The sequence below is a fragment of the Ursus maritimus genome, unplaced genomic scaffold (assembly GCF_017311325.1).
Source record: "Ursus maritimus isolate PB19 unplaced genomic scaffold, ASM1731132v1 scaffold_2, whole genome shotgun sequence".
NCBI classification, from domain to species: Eukaryota; Metazoa; Chordata; class Mammalia; order Carnivora; family Ursidae; genus Ursus; species Ursus maritimus.
Window position 1 is genome coordinate 39,046,543 of NW_024424452.1, and position 25,966 is coordinate 39,072,508.

Below are 25,966 nucleotides of genomic sequence, written 5' to 3' on the forward strand. Positions count from 1 at the left end.
AACATAGATAAGTGACCTTGAGGTGGGAGTGACTGGTTCTGGGCACAGGGCTTCCTTCTGGGGCGATGGAAAGTTTGGAGCTAGGTAGTGCTGATGAATGTACAAAAATGCCACTGTGAGGTAGTCCCCAGGAGGTGGGGACCCTGGCGCCTTTTTATTAGTGACACTTTGAGTCTGTGCTTTGTCTTAGCCCATGTGTCTGATCTTACCCTTTATTTGGATCAATTACGCTCATTTACAATCAATACAGTTAACATTTCGTTTTGCTGATAGTATTTTATCTTGGGCTTTCCCTTTGTCAGACTCATTCTGTTTCTCTTCATTTTTGCCTCTTTTGAGGGGATTGTTTTAGAATACTTAAACATTCTTTTCCTCTCGATTACTTTGGAAGTCATACATTCTATTTTTATTCTGTGGTTGCCAGAGAATTTGCAACTGGCATGCATGATGTATTAGTAGGCTGAATGATAGATAGCCCCCAAAGAGACCTAGGTCCAAGTCACTGGAACCTGTGAGTGTGACCTTATATCAAAAGGTGTTTGAAGATGTGATTAAGAATTTTGGGGTGGGGAATATTCAGGATTGTCGTGGCCTAATGTGATCACACAGGTCCTTATCAGAGAGAGGCGGGGAAGATTGGACTGCAGAAGAAGGCAAGATGCTACTAGCATTACAGGTGGAGGAAGAAGCCAAGAACCAAGGGATGCAAGGAGTGCAGTTCTTAGGACGAAAGCAAGGACAATGGGTTTCCCCAAAAGACTCTCAGCAGAGTGAGCGCAGTCCAGCGGGTCGATTCCAGCATAGTGAAACTGATTGCGGACTTCCGCCCTCCCAAACTGATTAGGAGAGTAAATGTAAGTAAGTCACTAAGTTTGCATTACACCAGCAACAGGAAACTAATACACCTACAAAATCTAATGTTAATAAAAACATTGTTTGCCTCCCACGTGATACAAGGACTTAGAGCACTTGACTGCCATGGAGTCATGACTGAGTTCTGACCTAGTTATTACTGTCTGGTGGTCTAGGTCTGTCGGGGTTTTTCTTTATAACCCCATAGACATGATATATAATCAGTGTTTGCGTTTACCACTGTATTTGTTCATTCTTTCTTACATCTCAGGCTTTCCCGGGCTCGCTTTCCTTCTGCTTGAAGTACCTTCCTTACGAGAGTCAGGATAGGATGAGGCACCTGAGGGCACCAGGGTACCGAATTTCAGGAGGCGCTCCCGGTCAGGCTGTGCAGGGGCTGTAGCCTGGAGAATGTATTCTTAACTTATGTTAGGTTCCCTACTTCTCGCTATGATTGTGTTTTATCTGTTAAACTTAACATTGAATTATAATTTTGATGAATATGTCTTCTCTATGTACACACACACACACACATACAGGTTTAATGCAATTCCAGCTTCTTACGTGCTACGTCACTCTGTATATTTTATTACTTCCTGCAGATATTTAGAATCTCATCTTTAATTTTCTTTTTTTTATAACAAGAGGCACACCTGTAATTGAATTTGACATCTTCAGTGCCTGACCCTTGTGGGCTGTTGTGCTGATTCCTGTGTCTGCTAGCCCTTACACATGGTGCCTTATCTCCTTGTGTGCTTAGCGAGCTTGCTGCTCTTTGCCCTTTGTGGCCTATGATGAAGTGCCTTTAGGGGGATTCATTTGCTTCTGTTAGTAGGTGCCGGGGCCCATGAGAATCGAGATCATTTTTGAAAAAAATTTTTTTAAGATGTTTATTTGGTTAGTTTTAAGTAATCTCTACATCCAACGTGGGGCTTGAAATCACAACTCCAAGAGTCACACGTCCCAACGAACTTAGCCAGCCAGGTGCCCAGAGTCCAGGATGATTTTATTTATTTTTACTTGGGTTTTTTTAAAGATTTTATTTATTAGAGTGTGCACAAGCAGGGGAGCACCAGAGGGAGAGGGGGAAGCAGGCCCCCACTGAGCAGGAAACCTGACCCGGACTGCGACCAGAGCCGGCAGACACTTAACCAACTGGAGTCAGCCAGGCGCCCGCCCCAGGACCATTTTAAATGAAATCCATAGCCTGAGATTGGGTGGGGGACTACTCAGGTGATAAGAATTTAGGTTGCAGGGGCGCCTGGGTGGCTCAGTCGTTAGCGTCTGCCTTCGGCTCAGGGCGTGATCCCAGCGTCCTGGGACCGAAGCCCCACATCAGGCTCCTCTGCTGGGAGCCTGCTTCTTCCTCTCCCACTCCCTCTGCTTGTGTTCCCTCTCTCGCTGGCTGTCTCTCTGTCTCTCAGATAAAATATTTTTTAAAAAAGAATTTGGGTTGCAGATCATGGATTTTTAATATATCAGGAAATGATGTTCCCTTTTTGGTAAACACAAGGGTTTTTTTGTTTGTTTTTTTCAGGCCCCATGTTTGAGGAGAGGAGGGACTTGTCCAGTAGGTGTAGTCTTCTGGGGCCACAGCTTTTGGGAAGAGTCACCTACTGAGCACATCACCTTATACTGGCTTTTTTTTTTTTTTTTTTAAACCTATGAGCCCACGAGGAAGAAGATCCCAGCTCAAGTTTGCTAATTTGGCACATACCTCCAGGACCAGGTAGTTGAGGTGTTGTGATAACCTCTCCATCTCTGAGTTCTCGCCTTTACTTTGTTTTTGGCCTGAAAGTTCCTTATTATCTTGTTGTACTCTCTGATGCTTTTAGAACCATTTAGCCTGGTGTCCAGCTGGCCCAGTCGAGACAAGTAATTTCGGTGCTTAGATGACCTAGAGTCTTCTACAGACTTACATTAGAAGGGCTTCCATGGGCGGATCTGATGAAGAACGCCACTGTAGGAAGATGGGAATGGACACAGTGGGCAGCTGACAGAGTAGATGTGGAGCTGACATTCACCTTCACTGGTAATGAAACGGAAGCTGCCAACTCCTGTGGAGGGGTGCAGGCACTCCTGCTGGTGAAGCTGTAGCGAAAAGGCTGACCATGGCAATATTACCAACAGCTACCATACACCCCAGAAATTTCACTTCTATTAAAATCCCCAAGACAATAGTTGTGAATGTTTCTGTATCAAAGTTAGCTACAAATGGTCAGAGCAAGATTTTCTGCACATTTGTAAAAATGAAAAATCACTCACTTCCAACCTCCTTCCCATTCTTTGCTTCCACAAAGCTTCCATATCCAAGTCCCAGGTGACCATGCTGTGAGGCCTGGGAGATTGAGAGTGTTCTAGGGACTCTGACACTGTAGCTATGACTGGGAGAGTAAACTTCCCCAAAAAGTTTGCCCACCAGTGACCTGGGTTGGCCCTGGGAGACCCCATGGTGAGGATGGCTTCCCCAGGATGCTCTGAACTTCCAGGAGCTGTTACTGGAAGTGGAACCAGGCGGTGCCGGTAATAGTCGGGGTGGCCACCAGCAGTGCTGGCGGGATGGCTGCCATGCTGTCACCTGTGGACTGGTGGAAATTTCAGTGGCGACCTCCTGAGGACCTCCATGTGTGATCACAGGTGGCGGAACAGGGACATCAGGCCACGCAGCCCATTTGCAGAGGATACCGCTGGAGAGCCACTCCACAACCAAAATGTGCCTGGGGTGCACTTTTTGGATAAAGGATACAGCCATTGATGTGTGGAGACTGCCCGTACTAGCTCATGCTGAATTTTCAGGAATTCTGAGAGCTCCACTATTAAAAAACTAGGGGCTCCTGGGTGGCTCAGCCCATTAAGATCGGCCTCGGCTCAGGTCATGATCTCAGGGTCCTGGGATCGATCCCTGAGTTAGGCTCCTTGCTTGGCTGCTTCTTCTCCTGCTGCCTGCCACTCCCTGCTTGTGCTTTCTCTCTCTCTGATAAATAAAATAAAATAAACTTTATTTACAAATAAATAGGTTATGTTAAAAACAAGTAATACTGAAAACTCACTACTTTTTAATTAAGTTACTACAACTTACTATAATCATGTTCTTTTCATCTGTGTTCACCTCCATTGTACCTTGTATTTGGACAGTGGAAATACAACACAATGGCGACACTATGCATTCTTTCCTATTTTCCATTCAGTGATAGCATGTTGATAACTTGAAATCAAGCGTCATGGACCATGGACACTGGCAAGTGCTTATAATAGCCCCTTCCTCATCTTCCAGAGTGCCAGTCATCAGATACTCACCAGCCCACAACTGTACAACTGAATTACCTTCCCAAAAAGTATTTTTTTATATATTTTATTTATTTGAAAGAGAGAGCATGAGTGCAAAAGCAGAGGTGAGGCAGAGGAAAGGAGAAGCAGACTTCACCGAGCAGGGAGCCCCATGTGGCTCGATCTCAGGATCCCGGGATCATGACCTGAGCTGAAGGCAGCTGCTTAACTGACTGGCCGCCAGATTTGCCCAAAGGTCATTCTAAGTTAAACTTCCACGAGAAGTGTATTAGATCATGCCTTTTTAAATATTTTTTTCATTTTTGTTTTGTTAAGTGTTTTGTTAAGGAGCATTTAAACATGCACATCTTTGAGGACCATTGCAAATGTCTGTCGGCCATCCGACACCATGAGTTCCCTATTTATCCTTTGGTCTTATTTTTCTATTGGGTTGACTAGCTTTAAAAAGGTGAGGGAGGAAAAGAATGTGGAGGTCTGTCTTATATAAGAGAGAGAATAATCTCTCCGACTGCCATCTGTGGCAAATATTTTTCTCCCAATCCTCTTTTAACTGTGTATTTTTGAGGTTTTTCCCCCTCTATACCGAGGTTTTTCTTCTCTATACAGTCCAATGTGTCCAGTTTTCCAGTATCACTTTGAGGGTACCATTTAAGAAAAGTATGTCTGAATGTTCCGGGAAGGGCTTGTTGCATGTCTGCTGGGATTGCTGCTGCCCTGTGTGTGTGTGTGTGTGTGTGTGTGTGTGTGTGTGTGTGTGTGACACGCATGCACTTGGTTTCACCCCCATCTCCTCCCCATTTGTTCGCAGTTTCCTCATGTGGCGGTGGGAGTTGAAGGAGATAATGGACGTGCCGACCCACTGGGATACAGAGGAAGGTGCAGTAAGTGGGCTGTTTTCTTAAGTTTGCAATGACTATGATTGATTTTAGAGGAAAAATCTTTAAAACACACGCTCTAACGCGTCTGTCTCCGTGGAGGTGTGGGATGTGAGCCGGCCCGGCCGTCCCCACTGCACCTTGTCTGCTGCACGACTCCCACCAGGTGCAGGCTCCGCCCTTCCACCCGGCCTCCGAGGCCCCCAGGCCCCCAGGGCCTCGGTCTGCGCAGGTCCCGGGCGCGTGGCAGCGGGGGCGCCGCTCCTCACGTTCGCTTGAAGGCTGACCCGGCCCGCAGTTCTGGCGGGGTCCGGACCGGGGGAGGGACGGGCAGGGCTGGGGCCTCGCCGGCCCAGGCACTACCGAGGGTCCCGAGTTCGCTGGAGGGCGGGACAACCGACCCTCATGACCCCCTGCGCCCAGCGGCGGCGGGGGCGCCCGGTCCAACACGGTGGGTTCGAGACCCCACCCGCAGACCCGCAGATCCCAGAGAACACGCGCGCACTGGCCGAGGCTTTCTCGCGGGACTTACCGAACTCTAGAACTCGCGGAGGCTGCTGGGGGTCCCGCGAGCGTCCCCCCGACTCTAGCCGTAGCTGGAGGCCAGCGCCGAGATCACGTGGCTCAGAAACTTGTCCAGCGAGGCGTGCATGGCGGGGCCGAAGTCTCCGGGGTAGTGCCGGGCGAGGGTCACCAGCAGGCAGGCCCAGGAACTGCGGGCAGAGGAGTCGTCCCGCCCGAGCTCCAACCCCGCCGTCCGGCCACGGCGGGTCCCCGCGCGCCCGCGTGCTCACCTTGAAGCTTGACCGGGTCCACTCGCAGCTCGTGCGCGTGCAGGCTCGCTCAGAGCGGACAGGGCGCCCCAGAGTCGTCCAGGTGGGCCACGGCGAGGGTCAGCGCGTCGGCCACCTTGTTGCCGTGGGCCTTGACCTGGGCGGAGCCGGGGCGCAGGTCGAAGTGGGGGAAGTAGGTCTTGGTGGTGGGGAAGGACACGAAGGTCCTGCGGGAGAAGGGCGAGTGGGTGGCCGCGGGGAAGTTGGGAAGCGTGCATCCGGAGCGGCGGGCGCAAAGCCCGGAGCCGGTGGGGCGCCGGGGGGCTGCTGGCCCGCACCTCTCCAGGGCCTCGGTCGCATAGATCCCGACGTTGCTCCCCAGCTTCTTCCACAGTGCGCGCACTGCCGCCCTGTCCGCGGCGGACAGTACCATCGTGCAGCCTGCGTCCAGGCGCGACCGCGCGACCCAGTCACTGCGCCTGCGCGATCGCGGGATTTCCCCGCGGGCCTCCAACGCCGCACCTCTCTCCTAGAGTCTGGTTCTGAGGGGTCCCGGAGCCTGGGACCTTCCCATGGCCTTGCACCCTGCGGCTCCATTTTTGTGGGGTTTACTATATAGAAAGTAATAATTTGTTATTATTATCGCTAGTATTAGGGCACTGAATTTTGGGCATGGATTTGGAATTGATGGTCCGCTTAGTCCCCTCCCTTCCCGCCAGCCTGTTACGAGACTCTGAGTCTCTTTCTGCATGTATTGGGTAAAGGAACATTAAAATGTCTCCTCTTCCCGAGGTGTTGTGAGAATAGGTGATAACAAATGTCGGCGCCTGGCTCATAGCAGATGTTCCTTTTTCAGGACAGGGAACATCTCCTAAATGCAGGGGTGTATCTCAAAGTAGTACCTGATACCTGTGGGCACCCACTCTGTGCCAGGCGCCGCTCTGCACTAAACAATTGGGGGAGAGTGCTCCTGGGTGCGCCCGGATCGCAGCTCGGGTCTGGATCTCAGGGTCCTGAGGTCAAGCCCGGTGTTGGGCTCCCACACTGGCTGTGGAGCCTACTTAAAAAAATTTTTGTTGGTAAAATTATATAACATAAAATTACCATATTAGCCATTTTATTTTATTTTTATTTTTAAGAGGGGGAGAGAGAGGACAGAGGGACAGAGGAAAAGAGAGGATCTTAAGTTAGGTGGAGCCTGATGCCAGGCTCCATCACACACCTGAGATCATGACCTGAGCTGAAATCAAGTCTGATAACTTAACCGACTGCACCGCTCAGGCGCCCCATATAAGCCATGTGGAAGTGTATAATTCAGTGTGCTTAACCACCTTCACGGTGTTGTGCCACCACCACTACCATCAACCCAATGGAAGCTTTGTCCCATTAGAGTCACCCAGAACCCCTCTCCTCCAGTCGCAGCAGTCTGCTCTCCATCTCTGTGGGTTCCCTCATGCTGGATATTTCATATGAGTGGAATCACACGCTTCTGTTCGGCTTCTTTCCTTTAGCATGGTTCCGGGTCACTCCAGGCTGTGGGCTGTGTCAGCACTTTGTAGCTCTGACTGGCTGAAGACAGCCCACCGACGGACCGACTGTGTTCTGTTATCCATTTATCCCCTGATGGACATTTGGCTTGTTTCACCTTTAGCCCAGGCCCTCATTGTTCCTACTAGTAAAGAGAAGACTGCTCCTACCAAGAGCTCACACCGTGCCATCAGCTGTGCTGAAAGTATCACGAACTGAGGCAGACACTTGACATTTATTTTCAAGGATGACTCTTGGACCCGGGAGTTGGGGACTCGGGCCTGTATGACTGCCAGACCAGACACCGCGGGCTAGGGGGCTTGCAATGACGGGAGGATGCCCGCGGGAGTGCTGACTCCCAGGACCTGGCTCTTCTCTGTTGCACTGTGTGTGTGAGAGAGAGAGAGAGAAAGAGAGAGAGAGAGATGGTGGGCCCTGAGCTATGCAGTAAGTGCTGAGCTGGCCCCCAAACCAGGCCTCAGATCCACAATGCCCCAGAACGTCAGTGTCTTCAGAGTGAGTGTCCTGGAAGTGACATAGGGGAAGAGGCACCACCAGGAATGCCTGCTCACCCCAACTTCATCTAGATTGTGTGTGTATTTGGGAAGCATCTTGATGGGTGGGGGCATTCGGTGGGACTCCGGGGAGTGACCTCCGGCCTCCCACCGCCCAGCCTCAGGTATAGCAGTGGGGAGCTCAGAGTCCCAGCTAGAGGCCCACCAACCTCAGACCCAAGTGTGTGTCATAAAATGTAAAGAGGGAAAACCAGCTCAGCATTTGAGCAAATTGCAGCAGAATCTGCAGAGCTCTGAAATGAAATGCAGGACATGGAATGCACGCAGCAAAGCACTCCAGGGTGCGGGTGGGGAGCAGTCCGCGAATCCCAAGCAGTGGCAGCAGCGCTGGCCGCAGTCCGTCCTCTGATCTTTCTTCCCCAATCTCCTGGCCGCCTAGAGTGACCCTGCTGCAAAGCGAGGAGAAATACCCCCACACCCCGCCCCCGCCGGGGACGGTCGCAGACAAAGAGAAACGAGGCGTACAGAGGCTGCAGCCACTCAGACTTTATTCAAAGATCGGGAAGTTCAGGCGCGTGGAGCGCAAGAGGCCCCAGGCCGGGAGCGGAGGGTCGCGCGGCTCCAGCTTAACGGTATTTGGAGGTGAGCACGGTGCTCACGGCGCTGAAGAACTTGTCCAGGGAGGCGTGGACGGCAGGGGTGAACTCCGCGGGGTGGTGGCTGGCCAGGGTCACCAGCAGGCAGTGGCTCAGGAACTGCGGAGACAGGGGACGTCAGGGCCGTCGGGGACGGCCGCCCGCCCGCGCTCCACCTTCCGCAGCCCAAGGGACTCCCGTCCTGCTAGCAGGGTTCGCTGCGCCCTCCTGCCCCAGGTTCCTCCGCGCCGGCCCGCGTGCTCACCTTGAGTTGACCGGTCCACTCGCAGCTTGTGCGCGTGCAGGTCGCTCAGAGCGGACAGGGCGCCCGGCAGGTCGTCCAGGTGGCCTGCGGCGGTGGTCAGGCGTCGGCCACCTTCTTGCCGTGGGCCTTGACCTGGGCGGAGCCAGGGCTCAGGTCAGGGGGAAGTAGGTCTTGGTGGTGGGGAAGGACGCGAAGGTCCTGCGGGAGGAAGGCGTGGGTGAGCGGGGTTAGGTGGGCGGTGGAGGACAAGGGCCGGGGGTGGCGGAGCCCTGACCCCGACAGGGGGGGTCCTCACCTCTCCAGAGCCCGTCCGCCATACTCGCCAGCGTGGCTGCCGATCTTATCCCAGGTGGCCTTGACGTTGCTCTTGTCGGCGGGAGACAGCACCATGGTGGCTTCTTTCTGAGTCTGTGAGGACCAGAAATGTGGGGCAGGAGTGGCCAGCATTTATGCCCGGGGCGCAAGGGGCACGCCCTCCTGGGCCGCGCTCATTATTGGCGAGTAGTCAGGCTGTGCGCGGGGCTGGACAGGGGGCGCCAGCGAGCGGCCAGCGACTGCCTGAGCGGTGGGGGCTTTGCTGCGGGCTTGGGACGGTCTGCGTGTCTCCCTCCCACCGGCTTCTCACGCCCCCGCTTCCACCGCCCCTGGAAGTGATATCCTAGACCCCCAGCCGGGGTCGGTAGAGGTGGAGTCGATGCCCGCTCTGCCAACACATGAGCTCAGTGACACCCTTTAGGGCCCCTGACGCCGAGCCCGGGCGTGCTCCCTGAGGACCAGAGGGAGTAGCCAGTTTGTGCCACCTGCCCTGACGAGGCTCGCCACGCACGCCGCGTGTATTAATTTGAGCAGAATCAGTGAAAGAATGTGCGGTTGATGGTGGAAAGAAAGGCCTCGCTTAGTCCAGGGTGGAGAGAGACGGGCACCCAAGGGGTCCTCCCCGCCTGTACTCAAGAATTCACGCCGGAATCCTCCTGCTCTCCTCGGACTTGGTTCTTCTAACCCCTTTTCTTTACACAAATAATCACTGAGTGCAGTCGCAGAACTGAGTGCCAGGTCCAGAAGGAACAAATAAAAGGGGCAGAATTGCAGGGCTGGGGTGGGAGGGTTCCAGGCTCAAGATCCCTCTTCAGGGTGGTGGTTGCTAAAGCCCCGGATCTGGGACTCATAGAGGCGGCCCTCTCCTATTTGGGACGTTGTGTGAGTGACTGTCCCATCCCCCCCATCCTGGGTCACAATGACACAAGGGCTGAAATTGTGCCTGACAAAAGACTCACTTGGCACATAGTGGCTCAGCTGACACATGAAGCAACCGGATGGACAAGACCTGAGCTTCAGCCTGGTTAGGGACAGTCAACCCATCATCACACAAGTACACGCCAAGTGGAGAAGCTCATTAAAAGACCCAGGAAGCATGGAGAGAGTGGATGAGGCATTCACGGATAATCAGGGTTAGTCTGAGGGCCACTGTGGGCTTCCACGGAAGCCGGGACTGGAGGATGAGTCATATTAGGCAGAATAGGGTGGAGGAGCTACCCATGACTTGAGGGTGGGGGGAGGAGAGAAGGCCTCTGTGGCTGCAGAATGGGGGTGGGGAGATGAGGGGGACCGATGAGGCTGGCCAGACCCTGCAGCGTGGGGGGGGGGGAAGGGAGGAATGTCTGGTGGGAAGGGGCAGGAACTCCAGCTGGTAAAGTTCCCTTACTGGTGCCAAGTCCCTTGGGTTAGTTGGTGGCAGAAGGGTCCTGGTGAGTAAATCATCAGAACTCAGTGAGGGAAAAGGGAGTGAGAAGCCATTGATATGTCCTCTCCTGGGGCGAAGATTGTGCTCTGGGGAGGGGTTGGGTGGGCACCATCCTCTGCCCCCATTCCTCTCCTAGGACCCTCCCTCAAGACCTGTCCTGTATGTCCAGGAGGAAGCAATGGTCAAACTGACTGGGACACAGAAGAAAGAGGCTCCAGACAGCCTCAGCAATTCTCCCTTCTGCTCTGTCTTCTTGTGTCTGTTCTTCTCATTTTGTTCACACTGGACCCTCCTCCCAGCTCATTACACTCTCCCTTCCTACCCTCTACCCTTTCCCTGATTTTGTCACAGCCAGCGGCCCAATCCTGGCCTCCCAAGAAGGATTAGACACTGGGGGCTTAGAGAAATCAATGACCCTCCCTCCAGGCCTGGGACAATCCCCCTTCTGCATCTTGTTCCAATCCCCCTGACACTGAGTCCTTTTAAGACAAGACTTGGGGGATATATCTCAGCCAACGGGTTATATTCCTAATATGGGAAGAGCTTCCACATCTATATATATAAAAGAGAAAAACAAATGACTTATGGGAACAATTGACAAAGGTTATTAACAAGAAATTAACAGAAATAGAAATGACCAATAATGGGGCACCTGGATGGTGCCATTGGTTAGGTGTCTGACTCTTGGTTTAGGCTCAGGACATGATCTCGAGGTTGTGAGATTGAGCCCCGCGTTGGCCTCTGTGCCCAGCGGAGTCCACTTGAGGTTCTCTCTCCTCTCCCCCTGCCCCTCCCCTCCCCCGCACTCTCTCTCAAATAAATTAATTAATGTTTTGCTTTTTAAATAACCAATAAGTCTGTGAAATGAGAAAAAGCTGAAAAATCTTCTGGAAGAGATGTAGTGGAGACAGGGCTCACTGGGCAGAGCAGGCTGCAGAAAAATACCTAGGGTATGATGATATTTTCGACCTAAAGGAGAGTGTAGTTGTAGAGGTGGCTGTGTCCCCTCAGTACAGGATAGGAGCCAGAAGGCTCAGTCCCCAACTGTTAGCTCGTGCTTCTGCCACAGGGGTGAGGGGCTGGGCAGAGGGACTCTCTTTCCCTACTTTGAGTAACACAAAGACCATGGGTGGGGGGGCGGGGAGAAAGCACGGGCCTATTTTAGTTTCTTTCTTTTTTTTTTAAAGATTTTATTTATTTATGTGACAGAGAGAGAGACAGCCATTGAGAGAGGGAACACAGCAGGGGGAGTGAGAGAGGAAGAAGCAGGCTCCCAGCGGAGGAGCCCGACGTGGGGCCCGATCCCAGAACGCCGGGATCACGCCCTGAGCCGAAGGCAGACGCTAAACGACCGCGCTACCCAGGTGCCCCTTATTTTAGTTTATTTCTTAAGTGTTTTCTGCATTTAAATAAAAATGAATTGGACTCTAGGGTAGAGGTAGGGTGCGTGGTGAAGAGGAGGCAGTTCAGAAAGGTCCGTGTCCAAAAAGAAAGCGGTGAGCAGGCAAGCTCCGCCACCATCCCCAGACTTGCCCAGGGCTGCAAGTTGCCCTGGAGACCAGGCTGGGCTGGAGGCACTGACAGCAGAGCCAGGCGGGGTGTGCGAAGAGGAGTCCTGGGATTCAGCACTTTGGGCAGGGGCTCACAGCACAGGACAACTTCTGGGGAGCCCAGGAGCCTCGGGCTATTGAGTAGGGGAGTGGTGCGCGGGGGGCGGGGGGGGGGGACACACAGGGCTGCAGGCAGGGTGAGCTGTTAATGTGCCTCCCGGGAACAGGGAGCGAGGTGCTCTGCTAAAGCGTTTCCCCACGTGCACAGGACTGCTTCGCCCAGCTCAGGCCCCACTCTCCTTCCCTGACTCTACCCCACTCTAACCTCAGAGGGTTCCTGTGACCCAGGAAGGGTGCAGGGAGCTGCGACCCCCTTTCCAACCCACCTTCCCTCGGATAGGAAGGAGGTGGGAATCGCACAGAAATTGTCCAGCACCCACAGTTGCTCCGGAGTGGTGTAGTTTTGTGGTTTGTTTTGCTTTCTTTTGTGTTGATCAGACTGTTTAACCGGCATCAGTCAGAGAGACTTCAAAAGGGGGTGGTGGGCTGTGGGACTCAGTCCCTTGGGCGTCGGACTCTTGGTTTCCGCTCAAGTCAATAGAAGGAGCCCCGCCGTGGCTCCGAGCTCAGCACGCAGTCTGCTTGTCTCTCTCCCTCTTCCTCCCCTCTTTCCCGCTCTCTCTCAAATAAATAAATAAATGAATAAATAAAAGCTTAAAAAAAGAAGAGTGTGGCAAAGTTAGGACCCCCCTATCTCTCACCCCAGAGAGGAAACCTTCCTTGGAAGTCGGGCACCACCTGGGCCTGGAGCATGATTCAGCCCATTCTCAAAAGCATCAGCCTGGCTTCTCCTACCGACCCTCTCCTGGCCGCTGCCCAGAGGACCCTGCTGCAAAGCGAGGAGAAACACCCCCCCACACCCCCGCCCCCGCCGCGGGACGGTCGCAGACAAAGAGAACCGAGGCGTACAGAGGCTGCAGCCCACTCAGACTTTATTCAAAGATCGGGAAGTTCAGGCGCGTGGAGCGCAAGAGGCCCCAGGCCGGGAGCGGGAGGGTCGCGCGGCTCCAGCTTAACGGTATTTGGAGGTGAGCACGGTGCTCACGGCGCTGAAGAACTTGTCCAGGGAGGCGTGGACGGCAGGGGTGAACTCCGCGGGGTGGTGGCTGGCCAGGGTCACCAGCAGGCAGTGGCTCAGGAACTGCGGAGACAGGGGACGTCAGGGGCCGTCGGGGGACGCGGCCGCCCGCCCGCGCTCCACCTTCCGCAGCCCAAGGGACTCCCCGTCCTGCTAGCAGGGTTCGCTGCGCCCTCCTGCCCCAGGTCTCTCCGCGCCGGCCCGCGTGCTCACCTTGAAGTTGACCGGGTCCACTCGCAGCTTGTGCGCGTGCAGGTCGCTCAGAGCGGACAGGGCGCCCGGCAGGTCGTCCAGGTGGCCTGCGGCGGTGGTCAGGGCGTCGGCCACCTTCTTGCCGTGGGCCTTGACCTGGGCGGAGCCAGGGCTCAGGTCGAAGTGGGGGAAGTAGGTCTTGGTGGTGGGGAAGGACGCGAAGGTCCTGCGGGAGGAAGGCGTGGGTGAGCCGGGGTTAGGTGGGCGGTGGAGGACAAGGGCCGGGGGGGTGGCGGAGCCCTGACCCCGACAGGGGAAGGTTGGGTCCTCACCTCTCCAGAGCCTCGCCGCCATACTCGCCAGCGTGGCTGCCGATCTTATCCCAGGTGGCCTTGACGTTGCTCTTGTCGGCGGGAGACAGCACCATGGTGGCTTCTTTCTGAGTCTGTGAGGACCAGAAATGTGCGGGGCGGGGAGTGCGCCAGCATTTATGCCCGGGGCGCAAGGGGCACGCCCTCCTGGGCCGCGCTCATTGGCTGGCCCAGTGCCAGGAGGTGTCCAGAGCGAGTGCTGGCAGGGGTCCCAAGGCCACCTTCACTCTCACCGTTCCGCGCAGACCGAGATCCAGGTCTCTGTGGTACCCTCCATTTCCGCTTCTGTGGTTCCAGGAAGCCACACAGGTTCCCGACCCACCCACCGATCCCCGGCCGTTGCTCCGAACCTGGGGTATTTGCTGGTTGGGAAGGAGAGCACAATATTTTCTGAAGCGAAACAAGCTGTCTTTGCACCAAACTTTCCCCAGAAGCAAGAGCTGTAGACGGTCCATGTAAACAAGGAGCGTGAATCAGGTGCTCCAGCCCTCCTTCCCCTAATGGTGGGCAGGCGCTCCGGGCCACGCCGGGGTAACAGGTGCAGGCGCCGGCTGTGGAGCGGGGTGGGTGGTTCGGCTGAGGCATGGTCAGGGCTAACCCTCCTGCATCCTTCGGACTTGGGCGTGTCCGGCCAGGTCAGGCTCAGTGCTCCCTGCACTGACTGAGATTGTCAGCTGGGAACTTTCCTCATTCAGCGTCTGGTGAGCTCCCAGAGTCCCACTCCATGGCCTCGGTCCCTTGTTGGAGAAGGTTCTCAGTAGAGCGCCAAGATTCCTACCCCAGTGCCGTGGAGGGGGAAGAGATTGACTGTGGGGATTGGGTCTGGGGGTGAAGGAGAGGAATGCCTTGGTTGGGGGACCTGCAGAGACTGAAAGGAGTGGCTGGGCTGGAGTGGAGGTTGGGTGGCCCTGGGCCTGCCAGGTACTGACCCTGCTTTGTGATCTTAGAAATTATTCCAGAGACCCGGCGAAGGTGCGGCTTTTTGTTTGTGTTCACATCTCATGCATTAGGGCTCAGATTGCTCCTGGCATGTCCTGTGTCACAGAGCCGTTGTGTGAACGGGGTTCGAAACCTGCCCTGTCTGCCTGATCTTACAGTTAGGAGTTCTACCCCAGCCCCCACCCCAGGAGATTCAGAGGAAGGGCTAACTTGGCTAAGGCAAAGTTTGCTGCAGATTGAGCGTGGTGGGGAGGGAGGGAAGGGAAGAAGGTCAGAGGAGTCCTGGCCCCGAACTCTGACTTCTGGCCAGGAGCTTGACCCTTGGGCCTAGGTGCCTACATTTGTCTGCAAAAGCGGTGAGGAGCCCAGCTGTTAGTTCCCAGCAGGAGTTATGCAGGGAGAATGAACGAGTGAATGCAAATGTGCTTTGTGAATGGTGTGTCACCGTGTCACCGTGGGTGTGCTGGAAACAAACTGCACCCTAAGAACCTCCCACACTTTAGCACCCACTTGCCCCCCTCCCCATTTCCCCATCACAAGAGGGCAATTGTTCTGTTGAAGGCTTTGGGGAATCCACACCCTGCCCAGACCCGGGATTGTCAACCCAGGAACTGTCCCCATTTGAGAGTCCCAGACCCCCCTTCCTTTGTGCGCAAAGGTTCGGGATTGCACCCTAAGATTCCGGGAGGCTCCACACGGGACCAGGAGCTTCTCTGCCCAGGCACAATAACCTCAGCCCACACGCTCCCCAAAGACCACACACGGGCAGAGTCTGGCGTTTGAGGCCTGTTTATTGACATGCAGAGATCTGATCTGGCGGGCGTGGGGGCTCAGCGGTACTTCTCTGTCAGCACCACCGCCACGCCGGTCAAGAACTTATCCCAGGCCGCCTGCATCTCTACGGTGAACTCGCCCTGCAGGTGGGAGGCCAGCACCACCTGGAAACACTGGATCAGCAGCTGCGGGAGAAGGGGCGGATGAAAGGGGGACTGCCTTCGCCAATTCCCTCTCCAGCCCCAACCCCGGCGCGCGCGAACCCTACTGAGGCCCGGGCGGGCTCACAGGGAAGTTGGAGGGGTCCACGCGGAGCACTTGCGCGTGCAGGTCGGCGAGCGGGCTCAGGGCCGCGCGCAGGTTGTCCATGTGTTGCACGGCCACGCCCACTGCCTCGAGCATGCGTTGTCCGTGGGTCAGCAGCTGAGTCTCGTCAAGGCACAAGCCCAGGTGTTTGAAGTAGATCTTGGTGCTGGGGTAGACCGTGAAGAGCCTGAAGGAGTAGGTGGGTGAGTAAGGACGGCGGCCGCGTGGTCCTTCCAGCGCCTGCGTGCTCATTCACCCAGGAATCTCCCGCCTCGGCCACTCCTTGGCCTCAGGCCCTAAAACCCCGTGACCGCCTCCCTGCGATCGCGGAAACCCCGCCTCAACCCACCTGAGCAGCAGCTCCGCCCCAAAGGACGCCTCGTGGCCGGCGATCAGGTCCCAGACCTGCGCTACCTGGGCGCGCTCTTGGGCGCTGAGCATGGCGCTGGCGGGGCGCGCTCTGGGGGCCCCTCCCGCCGCGCCCGCCTCCTTATAGCCTCCCCACACCCCAGGCGCCCCGCCTGCCCTTATCTGCAGGACCGCGGCAGGAACGCGGGGACCCTCGGCCAGCACGGGGAGATGTCTCCAGCCCAGGCCCCTATCGCCGCCGAGGCCCCCGCCTGGGGGGCCCCAGCTAACCCGCGCTGACTCACGCGGCTGTGCGGGCGTGCGTTTGCTGCAGACTTTAGCTGGATCTGGAATTACTCCCGTGCAGGCAAAGTTAGAACCTCTCAGGAGGGAGCCGGTGGAGGGATTGGGAGAAAGAGCGCTGGGCAGGGAGGGAAGCAGCGATCGAATCATGGGTCCCCGCAGCGCGGGAGCTCTGACATCAGGCTTAAGTGCAGACGCGCACCCAGCACGCTCAGTAAAGCAACAATCTTTGGGCGATTTGGGAAACAGGAGAGGGGCAAACGCCTCTGACCTGAGAGAAGCGCATGGGCCAGCCTGGGGCTGCTCTGCCGCTTCCCGACTCTGGGGTCCGTAGGCGCAAGGATCGACCCAGAGCGCACTTGGGGTGGCCTTCAAGTCGGTGGTGACACTGGGGTCGCCACATTCCTGCGGCTCTCGCTTTCTTTCACTCCCCTCTTTCCCGCCAATACTGAGAACGCAGGAGCCACTCCGCCCTCATCCATTTATTGGAGAATCTCGGGAGGAATTGTGGAAGAAGGTTCAGGGGCAGGGAAGGGGCCACAGCCGCCCTCGGTCAGGCAGGTGCGCTCAGCGGTACTTTTCGGTCAGGACGGAGGACACGATGGACAGGAACTTGTCCCAGGCGGTGTGGGCGTCGGCCGTGAAGTCGGCGGGGAAGTGCGAGGCCACGGTGACCAGCAGACAGTGGGACAGGAGCTGAAGGGCGGGAGGGCGGCTGGGTGAGCGGCCTGGTGCGGGTGGGGGAGTTCTGGGGGCGGGGCGGAGCACCTTCAGCCGAGACCCTGCCCCTCCCCGAGCTCCTGGTTCCCGCCAGGACCCCAGTCCCGCGCCCACCTTGAAGTTGACCGGGTCCACGCGCAGAATGTAGGCGTGCAGCTCGCTCAGCTTGGCCAGGGCGCCCGCGATGTTGTCGATGCTCTTGACCGCGTCGCCCAGGGCGGCCACCACTTTGGTGCCGTGCATGTGCAGGTGCGGGGAGCCCGGGTGCAGGTCGAAGTGCGGGAAGTAGGTCTTGGTCTGCGGGTAGCTGGCGAAGAGCCTGTGTGCAGGCATGGTGTGAGTGCTGGAGGAGGGTGGCCTCCTGTCCACCTCCCCAAGATCCCTGGTTCCTTCTCTGAGCTCGAGGACCCACGTGCCACCTTGCCGCCGGACCTGCCAGCTCAGCAGTGCATTGCTGCCTTTTTTTTTTTAAGTATTTTTTTTTAAAGATTTATTTATTTATTTATTTATTTATTTATTTATTTATTTATTTATTTGACAGAGATAGACAGCCAGCGAGAGAGGGAACACAGGCAGGCGGAGTGGGAGAGGAAGAAGCAGGCTCCCAGCGGAGGAGCCTGATGTGGGGCTCGCTCCCAGGACCCCGGGATCATGGCCTGAGCCGAAGACAGCCGCTTAACGACTGAGCCACCCAGGTGCCCCAGTGCATTGCCTTCTTTTTTTTTTTTTTTAAAGATTTTATTTATTTATTCGACAGAGATAGAGACAGCCAGCGAGAGAGGGAACACAAGCAGGGGGAGTGGGAGAGGAAGAAGCAGGCTCATAGCAGAGGAGCCTGATGTGGGGCTCGATCCCAGAACGCTGGGATCACGCCCTGAGCCGAAGGCAGACGCTTAACTGCTGTGCCACCCAGGCGCCCCTCAGTGCATTGCCTTCTTGACACCCACTTTCGTCTCAGACTGCTGCCCCTCACCCGAGCTCCATCCCATGGTCTGGAGACCTTCAGCCTCCATGTGTCCCCTGCTCCCCACCTCAGCCCTATTCCTATTCCTTGCTCCCAGTTGACCCTGCAAACCCACTGTAGGCCTCCAGCTCCTTTTCACCTCTTGCCTGGCCACGGAAACCTCCTTCCCAGCCCCAGAACCAGGCTTCCTGCTGGACAGTCTGCCAGAAATAATGCCCTCTCCAGCCCTATAGCAAGGAAGATCTCTTCAGGGAAACTACCTGGGATCAACTTCCTGCAGGATTAGGGACCCTGATATCAGTGCTTGTAGTCTCTTGACTGCCTCCTTAGGCCCTTGGGGCCTTGGAGGAGACACATCCACGCTCCTCTGGAAAGATCCTGGGCCTGTCCCTGCTCAGACCTCAGTGAGCGTAGGGTCAGTCAGAGGTCCGTTCAATTCATCTTCCATCCTCGCTGACCCCTCCTCACTGGCCCCTGTCCTCGCCAAGCCCACACTGGCACTGGCTCCGTCCCAGCACTCACCTCTCCAGGGCCTGGGTGCCAATGGCATCTGCCTGAGAAGAGATCTTGTCCCACATGGACAGGATGGTGGTCCTCTCCGCCTTGGTCAGAGACATGGTGGTAGCTGAGCTGGGCGTGATCAGGACTGGCCTCCGTGGTGCTCAGCCCCCAGGATCCCTTTATATACACGGAGCCAGGGTGGGGGCCAGGCTGTGGCCACTGGTCTGGAGAGGGGAGAGGGCTGTGGGGGCGGGTCTCTTATCAGACCCACTGAGGATGTGCGGTCAGGGCCTGGCGGCACTGGTGGGGTGAGGGGTTCTCACTCCGGCCTCCCCCCTGTTGGGCCACAGGTAGAGTCCAAGTTGCAGGGAGATAAGGGCCCAGGCCTGGGTGGAGAGTCCACATGTGAGCCCAGCCCCATGACTGGCCTCCACAGTCATTGTCCCTGACCTCCCTGTCCTTGTGAGGGAAGGGTGACCTAGAACGTGTCAGGCTCTCACAGAAGCACTCCCACCTCCTTCCTTGTCTTTACACCTCTTCAGTGCACCTTATGAACCAGTTTACAGATGAGTGAATGGAGGTCCACAGAGGGAAACTGAGGCCAGCTGTCACAGGGAGTGAGTGACCGTCTTGGCTTCAGATACTCTGCCTCTGCTATGTAGCCCCTTCCTCACCTGGGTGAGGTTTTCCTCGCCCAGCAGCTTGACTGGGGGGGAACTCTCCCAGCTGGACACCCAGGGTGGGAGGAGGCTTTGTTCTTGACACAGAGCCTGGGATGACGAGCCTACAATTCCACCTGCCACATTCCCATCACAGCCTGTACTCTTTACTTCTAGCTCTTCACCCTCCTAGCTTATTCCCTTTCCCCTCTCCCCCATCAGGCAACCATTCTAATGTGCTTAACATGTTCCTTCAGTTAGTATGTGTTCTTGCAAAGGGTAGATTTTTAGGCACATATTTTAAGTTAAATTATGGCTTGACTTTTAAAATTTAACACAATCATTTCCTCACAAGCACACCTTTTTTGAAATACAGGAATTTATTTAGGGACGGCTGGGTGGCTCAGTTGGTTAAGCGTCTGCCTTCGGCTCAGATCATGATCCCAGGGTCCTGGGATCGAGTCCCAGTCAGGCTTCTGCTCAGCGGGGAGCTTCTCCCTCCTCGGCTCACCCTGCTTGTGCTCTCTCTCTCTGTCAAATAAATAAATAAATCTTTTTTAAAGGAAGAAATATAGGAATTTGAAAAAAAGATTTATTGATTTATTATTTGAGAGAGAGAGAGAGAGAGAGGGTGTGTGGGGGGAGGCGGAGGGAGAGGGAGAGAGAATCCCAGGCAGACTCCCTGATGAGCGTGGAGCTGGACACAGAGCTCGATCTCACAACCCTGAGATCACGACCTGAGCGGAAACCAAGAGTTGGTGGCTCCACCGATGAGCCACCCAGGCGCCTCTGATAATGTGTTCTGAACAGAGAAAAGGGCTGGACACATGGCAGTGGCAGCAGCTCCCACCTCTGAGCGAGGAGGGTCAGGGTTACTCCCCTCTGTCAGCTGAGCTGGGCTGTCCTGGACCTTACCCACCCCTGGAGCAGGGAGCTGGGGCCTCCTGGCAGAGGGGGCTTGCAGCCCATCCCGGAGCCCAGGCCTGAGTCCAGTGGGGAAGTCCAAGAGTTTCCTCCGCTGGCCCCTGTGGTCACACACCTGTCACATACCCGCCACAGCCAGCGCTGGGCTGCCTTCCAGAGAGCACCCTGTGGGCTCAGAGAAAGAGGCCCCCACGGCGCTGCCGTGCCTGGCCTGAGCCAGCGCTCACGGTGCAGGCTGGCTTCTCCTCAGCCTGGTCGCCTTCAGGGTGCCCCTGGCATCTGCTTGTGGGGGCACGTGCGGTGGCGCCTGTTTCTGTCTGCGGCAGGGGCAGAGCGCTTTCCCGCTTGACGGATGCAATCTACGAGTTCATTTTCACTGGTCACATGAACTTGGTTTATTTCTGAAACTTGTGTTTTATGAACACACACCATCTCCACATACTCAGGGTTTTCTTGAACACACACGTTGTGCATGTATTTAAGTTTTTTAAAAAAAATTAATTAAAAAGTTAAGCTTGTTGGGGCACCCGGCTGGTTTAGTCGGTAGAGCGTACGACTCTTGATCTCAGGGTCGTGAGTTTAAGCCCCATGTTGGGCTGCACACTGGTGTGGAACCCACTTAAAAATTAATTAATTAATTAAACTTGTTTATTTTTTATTTTTTTAAAGATTTTATTTATTTGACACAGAGAGCGAGCACAAGCAGGGGGAGCAGCAGGCAGAGGGAGAAGCAGGCGTCCTGTTGAGCAGGGAGCCCGATGCAGGGCTCGATCCCCGAGTGGAAGTCAGACGCCCAACCGACTGAGCCACCCAGGCGCCCTGAGCACGCAACTCTTGGTCTTGGGGTTATGAGTTGAGGCCCCCACTGAGCATAGAGATTACTAAAAAATTGTGTGTGTGTGTGTGTGTGTGTGTGTGTGTGTGAGAGAGAGAGAGAGAGAGAGAGAGACAGAGAGATCACTGAAACTATGCCTGAGAGCTCGCATGGGGTGAGTTATTCTCCCCATCCCAGAGTCCGGGGCTGCCAGGGTCCTCACCGCCAGCTCTAGAGGGGGCCAGTTAGCACTGCATCCTTAAAGGCCTCCTAAAAGCCACCCTTTCTGTTCATAAAAACAATGCATGTTTCTTCAGACCTCTTCAGGGAGTCTACAGACTACGGAGATGAACAGAAATCAGCAATATCCCACTAACAACATTTTAGTGTTGTTTTCTCTCTTGAGCTGAATTACCTTGAAAACTCGTCTTCACGTTCAGCACACAGGTACCCATCACAGCTGGCCCTGTGTGTCAGCTTGACCCAGCCACTGAGAAGCTGAGTCTGAAACCTAAAGGAGCCCTTTGAGGCTCTCTGTGGGTGCCCTTGCTGGCTGGGTGCCGTCACCGTCACTGTGGGCAAGTCAGGTTTCTCAGAAATTACCTCCATGTCCATGTCTTCACAGAAGGGGAGGATGATATTCAGGCCCCATGCTAGGGAGAGGACCCGCAGGAGACTGCCAAACCCTTACCTTGGAAATTCCTCCCAGGAGGGGGTCTCCAGCCAAAATGGAGGGTGCGGAGGGGATCGGAGGGACTCACAGTGTGCCAGGCCTGGGGAGGGGCGTGGGGGGACGAACATGTAGCGGTCAAAGGGACAGTTAATCGCTCTGGAGTAGGACTTGGTCTCAGGGTGCCAGCCCTGAGCTGCCTCCATCCGACCTTGAATCCCCAGAGTCTAGGCAGAGGCAGGGGCTGCAGAGGAGGCCAACCTTTGGCCCAAGGGTGCCTTGGCAAGAGGGGCAGAGGAGAAGCCAGGGAGGGCCTGAGGGCAGAAGACAGGGACTCTTTCCCCAGTTCCTAGGGCAGTCCACAGTATCCCTTCCTCCTGCAGGCTGGGGCTTTGGTCTGTACCCCAAGCCCATCCCAGGCATACCTCCCAGCCTTTGCCCGATAGGTTAGCATAGCTAAGAGTACCCTTTGCTCCCCAAATTTTCCACTCTTCCTTTCTTCTCCTGGTTAGCTTGTTCTTAGTCTCCACCCTGTCCCCCTCTCTGTCTGCCCGTCATCCATCTCATGACCTTAACCTCCCTCTGTGACCTGGGACTCCTGCTGACATCTTTGTAGACACCCTTCCTGAGCTCAGACTATCCAGGGAGTGTTTCCCCACCTCACCGTGCATCTTCAGTGAAGCCCTATCTTCCCCTCAAAGCCTGTTCTTCCCTGCTCCTGCCTTTCCCCTGATCCTGGTGGTGGCAGCACTGTCCCCTCTTCCCAAGGCTCAGGCCGGAGACCACCCACCTCCTGGACCTCCCTCTCTCATCCCTGAAAACTGCGGTGAGGGAAAGCCTCCTGCCCTGTCCTGCACCCTGCCCTCTCAGCTCTGCTCCCCACCCTCTGGCTTCCTCAGCCCCCTGGAAGACTCTTCCCCAATGTTGTCAGTGACTTAAGTGTCACCGTGTTTATAGGCCCACATTGACCACCCCATTTAAAATTGCAGCTCCCTGGGGCGCCTGGGTGGCACAGCGGTTAAAGCGTCTGCCTTCGGCTCAGGGTGTGATCCCGGCGTTCCGGGATCGAGCCCCACGTCAGGCTCCTCCTCTATGAGCCTGCTTCTTCCTCTCCCACTCCCCCTACTTGTGTTCCCTCTCTCGCTGGCTGTCTCTATCTCTGTCAAATAAATAAATAAAAATCTTTAAAAAAAAAATAAAATAAAATTGCAGCTCCCTACCCCTGCCTGTGCGATCTCCCCACTGCTCTACTTTTTTTTCCACTCTCATTTATTTTCCACTACAACGTGAGCTCGGGAAAGCAGAGAATTTTTGTTTCAGTGTTGTTTCCTGGTCCATTCCAAGCGTCCCAAACAATCAGGACTTCCCAGAGCAAGCTCCCCCAAAGTACTTGTTGAGTCAATTAGTGGTCCTCAGCCCCATGGCTGTCTTCTCTCTGAGCTGGTGGTCCTGCCTGCCCTGCGTCCAGACACTGAGCGCAAGGCTGGAAGTACCAGGAATGCTTGGTCACTACCTGCCCGATGGTGGACAAGGAGCTGGTTCCTGCCCTCATGGGGCTGACAACCCACTCAAGTCTTCAGATCCACCAGAACGAACAGGCACTGGTTTTTTGAAATGTGAAGGGTCCCTGGGGTCATCTGGGGCCTGGGGGAAACTGAGGCCCAGAGTGGAGGAGAGGTTGGGCCCAGTCACAAAGCCCATTGGAGGCAGGGCCAGGGCCTCAGGAGACTCAGACTCGGGCCTCTCCCTGGGCCTCTCCCATGCTGATGTCAAAGGCCCCTCTCCTGGCAGTCAGCTCCAGGACTGGGCTCAGGCACATGGGCTCACACTTCACACTGGGCTCAGGCACATGGGCTCACACTTCATACCCCAAACCCATGCTTCTAGGCAGGAGTCCTTCTAGGTCAGAGTCCTCCCTGGAGAAGGGGGTCCCACCTTGGGCACCTCCACTCAGGACAGAGTCTGTCTGCAGCACTGAGAACCCCCAGACCCTAACACCAGGCAAACAGCAGGAACAATCTCCAGCAGGCTTCTGAGAGCATCCAGAAGCTCCATGCGCTCCTCATGGATTACATTTGACCACCTGTCCCGTGCCAGGCCCGCTCTAACAGCTGGGGCACAGCAGGGGACACACAGACAGAAACACCTGCTCGCTGGAGCTGATGTTCTGGAGAGGAAGGTGTACAATACACAGTGAGTACAGTAGGTAAGCCCAGCAGTGAGGGAGAGTAAGACAGCGCCTGACATCCGGGCTGTTGCCACAAAGCCGTGTTCTCCTGGGACTGTCACGCTCCAGGCCAAGAAGGACCATGTGAACACAGAGAAACTGCAGGCATGCCCAACGTCCCCATCCTGGCTGATAAGGGGCACTGCTGCTGTGCCAGTTCAGCTCCAGCCTCCGTTTGCTCTTCCCACCCTTCTAGATAGGAAGTATTAAGAGACGAGATCATAGGGCTACACCGACTTCTTGGCAGCATCCAATCCAGGGCAAAGCCCTGCTTCCTCAAGCCCAAATCACTAAATACCAGGCCCAACCCTCTAGCTAGGGGTTTCACCATTTCCCATGGTGGGTGGTCTTCTCCATGGCATTGAGTCGAGGAAACCAGCTTCGTGTGTTTTGTATATTTTATCACAAGAAAATGAGAACTTGGTGGCCAGCGTCCTAGGTGACCCTGCGAACCTGCCCGGTGCCAGGAGGCGTGTGCTGTCAGATTGCCCACTGCTGGTGATGCCAAGTGTGATCACTTGCTCCAGGAGGGAACCACCAGGCTTCTCCATAGTGAAGGTCTCCCTCTCGCCCTTTGCAGTTAGCCAGTAGTTTGAGAGCATTCGCTCTGGCACCATGGAAATATCCTTTTCCAAAGAAACGTCGTCCTATGGTTTCAGCAATCATTGATGATCCTGCTTGAACCCTATTTCATCGAGGGTCATAGATTTGTGATGAGTCGTGATGATTCCTTCTGTACTGATGAGCTGGTGTTCTTTTGTATGGGGGCTCTCCTCCTCAGCTGAAGGAGAATGACAGTTGCTCTAAAAGGTAGGATTTATGCTTAATTATTCTCCTTACCAGTTTTTATAGTAAGCTGTGAACGGTGGCAAATACTTACTCTACTAGTGGCAAATAAATTTCTCTCTCTCTTTTTTGATTAACACTATGTAATCATGGATTTTTAATTTATTCAGTGTTTTCAACAATTACAGTTGTTATTTTTTGATGCTCAAACTGTCTCAGACGTGGCCGGTGGGAACCCTCCTGCCATACCCCTTCACTCTGTGAATATTTCCTTGCTTCCTGGAACAATAATATATTCTACACTCACCATTACTTTCTCTGTCCTGGCCCTGGAATCAGCCATTGCTTCAAGGAAGTCTGGAGCTCCTTTCAGTGAGGGATGCTATTTAGAACTAGGTGTTTAGAACTATGCTGTTTAGAACTGGGTGTTGATTGAACTTGTAACTGTTGGGTGTCATAGTGGACAGAACTATGAAATATATATGTAAAACATGAGTTTACAATGGTATTTCCAATTCAAATTGTATGTAGTTTTTAGTAAAGAAAGTTTAAATCATAAAAAAACTTTAACCTTTAAAAAAAAGATTTGTTTATTTATTTTAGTGGGGGAGGGAGGGGCAGAGGGAAGAGGAAACAAGCAGACTCCCTGCTGAGTGGCTCATTCCAGAATCTTGAGATCATGACCTGAGCCAAAATCAAGCATCAGGTGCTTAACTGACTGAGCCACCCAGGTGCCCCTAACCTTTTTTCAAAGTAAACTTGTGGGGCTTAAACTCATGAGATTAAGAGTCGCACGCTCTATAGACTGAGCCAACCAGGCACCCCAATCATAAAAGATGTTTTTAAAAAAAATGTCATTGTTTTTATATTTGCATCTATTTTCACTTAGGCTGAAAATAGTGGTTCCTAATGGCATGATATTTTTACTTATTTGCTTTTATCCTACAAAATAAATAACGTAGTTTCAAAATTGTGATATCAACTACTGGTGCTAGTTGGCATATGCTGACTCAATTGGGATATTGGTAACATACAGGGAATTGATCAAATAAGTAAATATTTTGAGTACAATGAGAGCCAGGTTTCTCACTTTTGTGGGAGGGAAGCAAGAATAAACCATGTGGTATTTGACTATTTGACTATAACTAGAGAGATTGGTGTGAGGTTAGGGTTTCTAATATATGTAGATAGACATAGAATAGATATATGTGTGCATGTGCCTTTATTCATGCCTACGTGTGTATATAAATGTAAATATATCTCTTAGTTCTTTCCACTGAGAGGGACTGGAAGCAGTGACACCCAGATC

General features: G+C 54.5%; 4 protein-coding genes, 1 long non-coding RNA gene and 1 pseudogene across 5 annotated transcripts; 1 reads left to right on the forward strand and 5 right to left on the reverse strand.

Moving 5' to 3' along the window:
- Window positions 1-3,347: 3,347 nt before the first annotated feature.
- On the reverse strand, window positions 3,348-6,250 carry LOC121103635 (hemoglobin subunit theta-1-like). Its single transcript, XM_040634468.1, is given in 4 exon segments — window positions 3,348-3,430; window positions 5,548-5,728; window positions 5,781-6,015; window positions 6,127-6,250. Coding segments are annotated over 4 exon segments (594 nt in total). The 5' UTR covers window positions 6,222-6,250.
- A 2,206-nt stretch (window positions 6,251-8,456) lies between these two features.
- LOC121103636 lies at window positions 8,457-9,160 on the reverse strand (annotated as a pseudogene).
- An 886-nt stretch (window positions 9,161-10,046) lies between these two features.
- LOC121103883 lies at window positions 10,047-11,316 on the forward strand. Its single transcript, XR_005836172.1, has 2 exons — window positions 10,047-10,178; window positions 10,608-11,316. It is a non-coding gene; the product is annotated as an uncharacterized LOC121103883 (long non-coding RNA).
- A 1,680-nt stretch (window positions 11,317-12,996) lies between these two features.
- HBA (hemoglobin subunit alpha) lies at window positions 12,997-13,847 on the reverse strand. The gene is made up of 3 exons (XM_008696690.2): window positions 13,684-13,847; window positions 13,373-13,577; window positions 12,997-13,222 (listed from the first exon to the last, which is right to left on the reverse strand). The coding sequence occupies exons 1-3, from the start codon at window positions 13,776-13,778 to the stop codon at window positions 13,094-13,096; spliced, it is 429 nt and encodes a 142-aa protein (XP_008694912.1). The 5' UTR covers window positions 13,779-13,847; the 3' UTR covers window positions 12,997-13,093.
- A 1,587-nt stretch (window positions 13,848-15,434) lies between these two features.
- Window positions 15,435-16,252, reverse strand: HBM (hemoglobin subunit mu). The gene is made up of 3 exons (XM_008696691.2): window positions 16,091-16,252; window positions 15,724-15,928; window positions 15,435-15,620 (listed from the first exon to the last, which is right to left on the reverse strand). Exons 1-3 carry the CDS (start codon window positions 16,180-16,182, stop codon window positions 15,492-15,494), a joined length of 426 nt encoding a protein of 141 aa, XP_008694913.1. The 5' UTR covers window positions 16,183-16,252; the 3' UTR covers window positions 15,435-15,491.
- Window positions 16,253-16,861: 609 nt separating this feature from the next.
- LOC121103885 (hemoglobin subunit zeta) lies at window positions 16,862-18,850 on the reverse strand. Its single transcript, XM_040635649.1, has 3 exons — window positions 18,599-18,850; window positions 17,227-17,431; window positions 16,862-17,088 (listed from the first exon to the last, which is right to left on the reverse strand). Exons 1-3 carry the CDS (start codon window positions 18,691-18,693, stop codon window positions 16,960-16,962), a joined length of 429 nt encoding a protein of 142 aa, XP_040491583.1. The 5' UTR covers window positions 18,694-18,850; the 3' UTR covers window positions 16,862-16,959.
- Window positions 18,851-25,966: the final 7,116 nt, after the last annotated feature.